This window comes from Eleutherodactylus coqui, chromosome 1, assembly GCF_035609145.1.
Source record: "Eleutherodactylus coqui strain aEleCoq1 chromosome 1, aEleCoq1.hap1, whole genome shotgun sequence".
NCBI lineage: Eukaryota > Metazoa > Chordata > Amphibia > Anura > Eleutherodactylidae > Eleutherodactylus > Eleutherodactylus coqui.
In genome coordinates, this window is record NC_089837.1 from 88,950,194 (window position 1) to 88,959,463 (window position 9,270).

At 41.9% G+C, this 9,270-nt stretch overlaps 1 protein-coding gene across 1 annotated transcript; it reads right to left on the reverse strand.

Annotated features, from left to right (window-relative positions):
* Positions 1 to 233: 233 nt before the first annotated feature.
* LOC136610031 (alpha-1,4-N-acetylglucosaminyltransferase-like) lies at positions 234 to 2,348 on the reverse strand. Its single transcript, XM_066589304.1, has 3 exons — positions 2,276 to 2,348; positions 1,875 to 2,209; positions 234 to 824 (listed from the first exon to the last, which is right to left on the reverse strand). The coding sequence occupies exons 2-3, from the start codon at positions 2,100 to 2,102 to the stop codon at positions 234 to 236; spliced, it is 819 nt and encodes a 272-aa protein (XP_066445401.1). The 5' UTR covers positions 2,103 to 2,209; positions 2,276 to 2,348.
* Between the last annotated feature and the right edge of the window lie 6,922 nt (positions 2,349 to 9,270).

Here is a 9,270-nt window from a genome sequence, read left to right on the forward strand (position 1 = left end):
TGTTCATATTCTGTCTGAGTTCCTGTGTTCTGCAATGCCATCTAAGTTCTGTATATGCCGTTTTAGTTCTGTCTATGCCATCTGAGTTCTGTTTGAATTCCTTAGTTTTGTTGTTGGAAGACGTAACAGTGCCAGAAATGTAATAGGAGGCCCTATCTCTTGAGGATAGGTAATGAATAGAAATTGCCTAGAAAAACCTTTTAACCATCACAAATTCCACAGTTACCCTGTGACTATAGATAAAGGCTTTCATTTCTTTGAATTGCTTTATATGTCGAAGGACAATGGTTTTTGTAGAGATGATCCACCAATGTATTACTACCAGGAACCATAGTTCTGCGCTCTTTCTGGTTCATGTAGTTCCATAAGTGGACAGCGTAAGAGTCATTGAAAGTTGGAAATGTGTCCCAAACCTCGTAAAACTGTGTCCAACCTCCATAGCCAATAGGATAAAACCGTCGTGGGTGTAAGAAAGAAATGTTTTCACAACTGATATCTTTTATGTCTTCAAAATCAGGTAGATCACACAATTGTTTTAAAATACGGGTAAAGAGAGTGGGTCCTTGAGATCCCCACACTCCACCATCATAGTTCTGAACAAAACTTTCCATACATGCCCAAGTAAAATTATGATTGGAAGAAAATCCAAAGATGCCATTGCTAGAATACTTAGAATGCTGACCTGCTAGAAAGTTCTTACATGGGACAGGCCGAAGAGTGATGATGTCTGTGTCCATATACAATCCACCATATTTCCAGATAAGTGCCAACCTACAACTGTCGGCAAGAGTGTGGATCCAGTACCTTTCTTTCTCGGGATTACTCTACAAATACAACACAAATATAAATATTAGCACTGGGCCACCCTTCAATAGATTGTATTTTAACAATTTAGATTGTGTCTATGTATGCATATCTCTCTATTGTAGTTTATGGGAGTGAAAAAACACTACGATATTACAACACCTATAATCTACACTGAAGAGAGCAGCATTGGTGGTCCCCTTCTGTCTGGAGGGCTGATTGGCAGAGAAGTGACTTCCCATTCTCCAGATAGAGTTAGTGGGAGTCTTGGAAGTGAAAGCTGCTCCTATCAGACATTTAAGCATATGCTTCTGCTATGCCATAAAGGTCTCTAATAGAAATACCCTTTTAAGTTGTATTGCGGTTTTTGGAAGATGTCCAGTATGACAATGTTGCCCTCAGACCAGAAAAGATTGTTCACCCCTATGATAATGTTACTAATAAACCTACTTTTTATTACTTTTAATTATAGTTGTTTTTTTGGAGGAATGGGGGGCTGGAGCTTTTTAAATTTGCAGATATAACATTGACCTTTTGATGGATCAATTGAGTTAATGCTAAAATTTTGGCTGCCACTAGGGGATGCTCATACAGCTGCAATTTAAAGGGGTTAGTTTACTAAAAAGCATTTTTTTACATATCCACATTTACCATGTGTCACTGGTATTCTGACTGCCAGGATCTCTAGGGATCATGAGAATGGCGCACGCCCAAGTCTTCCAGGAGAAAGAAGTCTACATGCATGACTTCCATTCCATGCACTTCTTTAGGACTCCGGAAGATGATTAAGCACATTACTTGACTATATCCATAGACAGTGAATGGAGCTGTGGAAACACATATGCACTGCTAGTCCATTCACCCAGAGGACTTGGGAGTGCATTATTCTTGTGATCCCTAGGAATCCCTGTGGAAAGGCAATACATTTTTTGGACGGGATAACCCTGTCAAGTTAGCTAAAGTAGGGGACTCAGAGCTTGGTAATAGAAATGTTAGACGATTTTAAATGTATTAAGTTAAAAAAATGAAATAAAGATGTTCTTTTTGGCATTCGTCCAGCGCATTGATACCTTGTTATACCATGAATGAAGTGGTGTGCCCTTCAAAATCTCATCCATTACCAAGGGGAAAATATAGATGTTCTCCCTAGAGGAAAGGGTTGGAAAATATCTTGTATGTTTCTCATTATCTTCTAAATCGACATCTCTGAATCCTTTCATGAAGAAGACTACCGGCCTATCTTGATAGACACGTGCTGCTGACTCAATAGCACACAAAACCAAAGGTTGTGGTTGCATTGTATCAGTAGTCTCCAGAAATATGATGCCATTGTCATGGTTTAGGATGTCCTCTAGTGTTTTTTTATTAACTTTTTTGTGTTCGGTTGTCTTCTTTGAGGTAAATGCATGTTTTCCTTGAGTTACAAATATACTTTCATTTAAGGACTCTTGACCTTGGATTTTTGTGAGGATAAAGGACAAGTAGGGAGCATAGCTCTTTTGGTAGATGATTTCGTAGAGGACTCCAGAACCAATCAGCAATAATATGAATTGAAAGAGCCTGCCGTCTTTGATGATTGTCATTGTATGAAAAATAAATCTGTAAGAGAAAATATCAAGATTATGGATTTTAATATTTGTTTGTCTTATATATTTATATCCATTTATATAATGTACATGCCATAGCCAAAGACAATGGGGTGGATTTTCTGATGCTATTAGACAGTGCAAGTTTAGACTACAGAGTCTTTAAATGTACCTGATTTATCACAGTAGCTGTGCTGGATAAGAATTCTGCTAAATGTTTAGACTGTGTAGACTAACGTTTTACCACTTATTAGTCGGTGTAGTTTACACCACAAATTGAACTAAATTTTTGGTGTATTTAGGCCACACCCCTTTGTCAGACATGTTTGAAAAAGTGTTCAAAAGTGTCAAAAATGCATCATAAATGTTAGATTTTTTGGAATAATTAGTGCCTGAAAACTATCAAATTCTCAATAGTAAATGTGCCCCAGTATGTCAAAAAACATTTAGATTTGCCTGTGTTTTCCCTTGAACAAACTAAAATTTTCTTCACCACCACCACAAAAAAATGTAGCAGGTGAGGGTGCAGTTCATCATAAGATCCCAATAATACCTAAATATGTGAAGGATCACTTCAAATTGTAATTATATTTAGGGCTTAGTCAGACGGGCGTTTTTTCGCGCGATTTGCGCATGCGTCTGGCGATTTTATAAAACCATTGCTTTGCAATGGTATCGGACACATGAGCCCTTTTTATGCGCTCGTCTGATAAATTATACAACAGAAATCGCAGATCGCACCTATCTGCGATCTGCAATTCCTGTTCTCTTCTCTATATGCGCTCAATGGGGCCGGCGGCAGCAGCGCCGACCCCAATGAGAACATATAGTAGACAAATCATTCTCCTCTGCCACAGCTGTAACAGCTGTGGCAGAGAAGAACGATGTTTGCCCATTGAATTCAATGGAGCCGGCAATACAGCTGGCTCCATTGAAAGCAATGGGCTGCCGGCGAGCGCGGGATGAATTGTTGGGAAGGGCTTAAATATATAAGCCCTTCCCTGCAATTCATCCAGAAATGTGTAAAAATTAAAAAAAAATATATACTCACCTTGTCCCGGCAGACGGAGTTCAGTGCGGCCGGCCGGCAGTTCTCCTGAACTGCTCTCTAGTATTCAGCAGCTGGGGATTTAAAATCCCCGCCTGCTGAATGAACTGCCTCTGATTGATCACAGCCTGACCAATCAGAGGCAGCTCTCACTCACACCCATTCATGAATTCATGAATGGGTGAGTGAGTGCTGCCTCTGATTGGCTCAGCGCAGGGACCAATCAGGGGCAGCTCTCACTCACACCCATTCATGAATTCATGAATGGGTGTGAGTGAGAGCTGCCTCTGATTGGTCAGGCTGTGACCAATCAGAGGCAGCTCATTCTCTGAGCAGTTCAGGAGAACTGCCGGCCGCGCTGAACTCCGTCTGCCGGGACAAGGAAAGTATATATATATATATATATATTTTTTTTTTACACATTTCTGGATGAATTGCAGGGAAGGGCTTATATATTTAAGCCCTTCCTGACAATTCATTGTGAGATCACCTGCAGCGCATTGCTTTCAATGGAGCCGGCTGTATTGCCGGCTCCATTGAATTCAATGCGCTGGACAGCTCCGGCCCGTTTCTATTGAAACGCGGCTAGGAGCAGTTTTTTCGGGCGATTTTTCGGCCCCGGTCACGCGATTTGCGGATGCAGGGGAAGTTTCCTGCGGCCTCTCATGACAGCTCTAGGTTGTTGCCTACCTCCAGGAGCTGGCAGCATGGAGATGTTATGTCCAGAGCCCACAGGGCTTTAATCCCCAGAGGATGCATGTTTTTACGACCTCGGATATTAAAGCCCACTTAGGCAGGACGTAAAAACACTATGGGCTGGTCATTAAAAGGATAGGATCTGGATTTGATTGTGGTTTGTTAAAATACAAAACCGAAGGTTTAATATCCCATAATGAAGACACTCTATTCATGCTGGCTGCATTTTTATCATCTGTTATATTTTTTCCAAAACTTAATTTAAACTCCGGATCAATGTTCTTAGCTGGTAGATCCAAACCAATTCCATTCTCCTCAGCTGGTTAATGGAGTGGGATGAGATACATTCTAGCGGAGTAACCCTGAGACCTTCACTAGTGCAATTGTGGGTTTCAGCATAATGTCAGGACACACTGTCTTTTAAAAATGTACTTTTAATATTAAATTTATAATTCGCAATCTGAGTCCTCAGAGCATTTTTTGTATTCCCTACATACTTTATGCCACAAGGGCATTCTAGCAGACATACCACCCATTTTGTTTCACAGCTCAATTTTCCTTTTATTTAGTGACCTTGCAAATGAAGAATAAGAACAGGAAATCAAATTTGACCAAATTACAGCAGATGACATTGAAAGAATTAACAGAAAAGAAGAGCTAGTGATTGAAAAAGCTGATAAAGGGGGAGGGGGGGTATTGTCATCATGGACATAAAAAAATACAACAAGTGTAAGAGAATTTTACTAGATAGAGATCAATATATAGAACTCAAAAAGGACACCATGATAGAGATTCAAAAACCCCTTAAGAAAATGATCGCTGTATTTCGTGACGAATGACAATCCATTTTTTACTTTTTTCTTTCTTTCTATTCTTGTTCCTAATCCTAGTTTTTTCATCTTCTCCCTCTTTTTTCTCTTTTATCTCTTCCTCTTTCATAATTCTCTCATATGCATGTTCAATCAAATTCTTCAAATAATTCTTCTCTCTAAATCTTTTCTTTAAAATCTGTAAACTGGAGGCCAAAATAGGTTTGTTCATTGTGGTAGTGTTGGACTGATTGGCCAGAATGGTTTGTCTTTTGTGATGGGCTGAGAAGCTGGAATATGTGTGATGAGAAGCCTGCAAAACTCATGCATACAGGGTCACCTGGTACAGTTTTGAGAGACCCATGGGCAATAACTGTCACCCTGAATTCACTGATAAAGGCCTAGAAAGTCAAGGAGCAAATGTTGAGCTGACCTAATAGAAATGCTGCCACCTAAGTGTAGTGGGCTGGAGGAGTTCTAGCCCAAGTGGTTACCCTATAGAACTCTATGTGGGTTGTTGATGGGGTGGCGTGGCTGAGTGCGTTGGTTAACCTAGTATTGATCATTTCTTGAACATCTGTTGGGTCTGTGAGGCACATCAGCATAGGATGGAGCCAAAGGCGTTGAGTCGTGCTAGTCTCATACCCAGAAGAGGCTACAGCTGTTTGGAGGAGATGAATGATAGAGTTGTTGACCTGAAAAGCGTTGGTGAACAGCATGGGGATTTGCTTGAAGTGAACTGGACTGAATCAAAGAGTAATAGAAAAGGTTGCTGAGGAAAGGCTCCTAGAGTTATGGCCAGAATGGGAGTAACATACAAACCCAAGAATATTAGTAAACCGGAAGCCATTGCCCATGAGGAATGGGCTTATGATTCCTCAGGAATCATTAACATTGGCATTTTGTGTTGAACCTGGAAAAGGCACTTGTTATATTAGTTGTGTTGAACTATTTAAATTGTTTCTTTTCATTTTTTTGTTTTACAAACAGCTGAACGTTTTCAAATTTAGCGAAATAAACCCAATTTGCAAAGGGGGTTGCATTATTTTGATTGCAACTGTACAAAACAATGTTGTAATACAGCCGTGTATATGGACCTTAACAGCCATCAGTAACATTTAGAGATGAGCGAGCGTACTCGGAAAAGCACTACTCGCTCAAGTAATTTGCTTTATCCGAGTATCGCTGTGCTCGGGTCTGAAGATTCAGGTGCCGGCACGGAGCGGGGAGCTGCAGGGGAGAGCGGGGAGGAACGGAGGTAAGATCTTTCTCTCCCTCTCTCCTGCTCCCCGCTGCGACTCACCTGTCAGCCACAGCGGCACCCGAATCTTCAGGGACGAGCACAGCGATACTCGGATAAAGCAAATTACTGTAGCGAGTAGTGCTTTTCCGAGTACGCTCGTTCATCTCTAGTAACATTATACTTTTAAACATTATTTATTATTTGTCATCAATGTTATATTACAAAATACAAGTATTCATAGAGCAGAACGCAGTTAAAGGAAGTATTTTCAGCTTTTTAGTCCCATGGTGTTTTTCAATTTTATTTTGGAACAAATGAGTCTAAAGCATTTTCCGGTCTGTAAATGCGTTGAAAGGCTTGAGCATTAATGATGGTATTGACTAATCACAATCATTGCTGCATAAAGGGAACTGTGAGGTCACCAGACAAACCAATCAATAGTCAGCTTGTAGACGTAATTAGATCATCTAAAAGGGAAGTTCCACTATTGTCTATTTATAAACAGTCAATTTGATTGGGGACCACTGCCTTAAAGGGTAATTAGAGACAACTCCTTTCAGCTCGACCTTCTGTGGCGATAAGCCGCTCTCGGCAGGAGTAGCTCCAGGCAAAAAAAAAAACCGAGCGTATCCAGATATTTTCCACTGGCTGCTTCTAAGTGGTCATTTGAGTCAGTGTAATTTCTTAGGCTCATAGAAAAGGGTCCCGAGACAACCCCTTTCATTATACTTAAGAGTTGTTTGAGAGAAACAAATAGCTCTTTTCTTCCTGTAAGAACCCACTATGGTCTATGGGTTGTGTCTGGTATTGTAGATCAATGAATGGGTCTCACCTGCAATACCAGATACTCCCCAATATCAGACACACTCCAGAATCAAGAGTGGTGTTTGCATTCTAATACAAGCTTTTTTTTATCTACATCCTGTTTGGTGAGAACAAATATCCGTCAGTGTGTGATTCATTTCTTGATTTTACCCTGTACCAGATGTAAAGAGCCTAAAATGTGGCAATTAGTTTTAAGGAAATCTGTCAGCTCGAACACACTGTCCAAACTACAGGCCGAATATTATAGAGCAGGATGAGCTGAGCAGATTTATATATAGGTGTTACGGTATAGTACCCTTGATACGCCAGCCCAGGTTGCCCTAGATCTCACCCACAACTCCTTTCCCTGCCTGCTTGCCTCCACTCCTGGCTAACCCCAGGCGGGCAACTGGGCGGCGGTCCCTACTCTCATTGGGAACGAGAAGGGATGCTGACGTACCTGATGGAAGGGTAGAATACTGACAGAAAAGGCAGATGAAAAGCAACCAATGCGAACAAACTAATCAGAACCGAGGCAGATGGAAAAACCTGGCAGATAGTAGTAACTATAGCAGCCAAGCTGAAAGAGGCAAGACACCTACAGAGGCAGACTAGCTAGCACACTGAGGAAAACCAATAAGTGTCAGGGACTGCAAGTGCCTGCCAGACCTTTAAACAAAACCCTCCGCCCAGGGGCGGAGAGAGGGAGACAGCCCATTCCCAACAGATCACAATGAAAGGGAGCTTGTGCATGGCAGCTGCACTCACAAGTGCGTGCACGCAGGGCGCCGTGCACCACCAGCACCACGCTGGCCAGGCACCCGTGCCCTCAGCAACCGGACAACAAGCCTGGGGGATGCGCCCTGACCGTGGGACCCCGCACACCGCCGCCCCCTGAGGACCAGCAACCGCCATATGATAACAATAGGTGTATGGGGGAAAAGTTAAATATAGCTTGTATTTTATTCATTTATATCTCTGCACATTCTGATCTGAACAGGTCAGTGGGCGGAGTCATCACTAATTGACAGCTACTCCTCTAGGTACAGTCTTACACAGCTGTCAATCACTAATAGGACCGCCCATTGGACTGTTCAGCTCAGAATGATATTAATGAATAAATCACAAGTTATACAAGTTTCCTATAAAACCATATATCAACTTGATCAACTCTTTCTACTTGATGCCTACAGTTTATACAGCATATTGAAGCCGACAGATTCCCTCCTTCATACACACAATTTGTTGAGCATTTTCAAATACTCATAAAATAACTCCAAGCATTTCAAATGTTTTAACTACAATGTTTTACAAATGTTTTGGAAAAAAAGTTTTTGTAACACTTAAAATGTGGTGCTTTGAGCGGTCTTTCACATCCTACAGAGTAGCTTAAGCCTGGATACTCACGGGACGGAATCTTGCGGCTTGGCCGCACTGGAAAACCGCAAGATTTCCGCGCGATAAGCTCCTTTAGCCGTGGGTTTTGAAGTGGCTTCGCCGCTTGCATCTCCGCTGCGGCAATCTCTCCCCATAGAAAGGAGAGAGGCCGCTGTGGAAATGAAAAAAAAAATTACATGCGGCGTCTTTGTTTTCCGCGCCGCATGTCAGTTTCAGTGCAGCTTGGCCACAACGGATTGGCCACAGTGTGTGGATGAGATTTTTGCAAAATCTTGTCCACTTTGCTGGCTAATCCCGAGATTAGGAGCCGTGGGCGGAATTGCAAATTCTGCAGCATTTCTGCATCCAAAACAGAGTTATAATCTTCACCATTGGTGCAGATTTTGACTCAAAATCAGCTATGTACCCGCAGCTGATTTCATAAGATACAGCGCTCACCTCCAAAGTCTTCGGCTGTCACCGTACTCCTTTACTGGGCACATGGTGGCCTTTAGTGAGCGCAGCGCCGTTGGTCAAGTGATGGCACTTCCGCATCACCTGACCAGTAGCACAGCACGCAGTACAGGCTGCCGGTACAGCTGAAGACTTCAGAGGTGAGCGCTGCATCTTCTGAAATCAGCTGTGGTTATGCAGCTGATTTCAAGTCAAAATCCGCACAAATAGTGTAGATTTTGACTCTGTTTTAGATGCAGAAATGCTGTGAAATTTTCAGTGAAATTTCCACTCTGGACATTCTGCAGCATTTCCGCCCCATGTAAACATTCCCGTAGACGGATTTCATGCACAGCATTTTTATGAAAGACACCTTTTATATGTGGCCAGATGATTCATTAATGTCCATAGAGAAATACAAAATATAGCTGTGTTTTGTTTTTTTCTATA

Bases quoted from the DNA above. Each gene is read 5' to 3' on its own strand.
- LOC136610031 (XM_066589304.1), bottom strand. From the start codon at position 2,102: ATGCAACCACAACCTTTGGTTTTGTGTGCTATTGAGTCAGCAGCACGT. The intron at 825-1,874 runs GTATCAATGCGC...TTGTATTTGTAG, and splicing joins TTCATTCATGGTATAACAAG to AGTAATCCCGAGAAAGAAAG.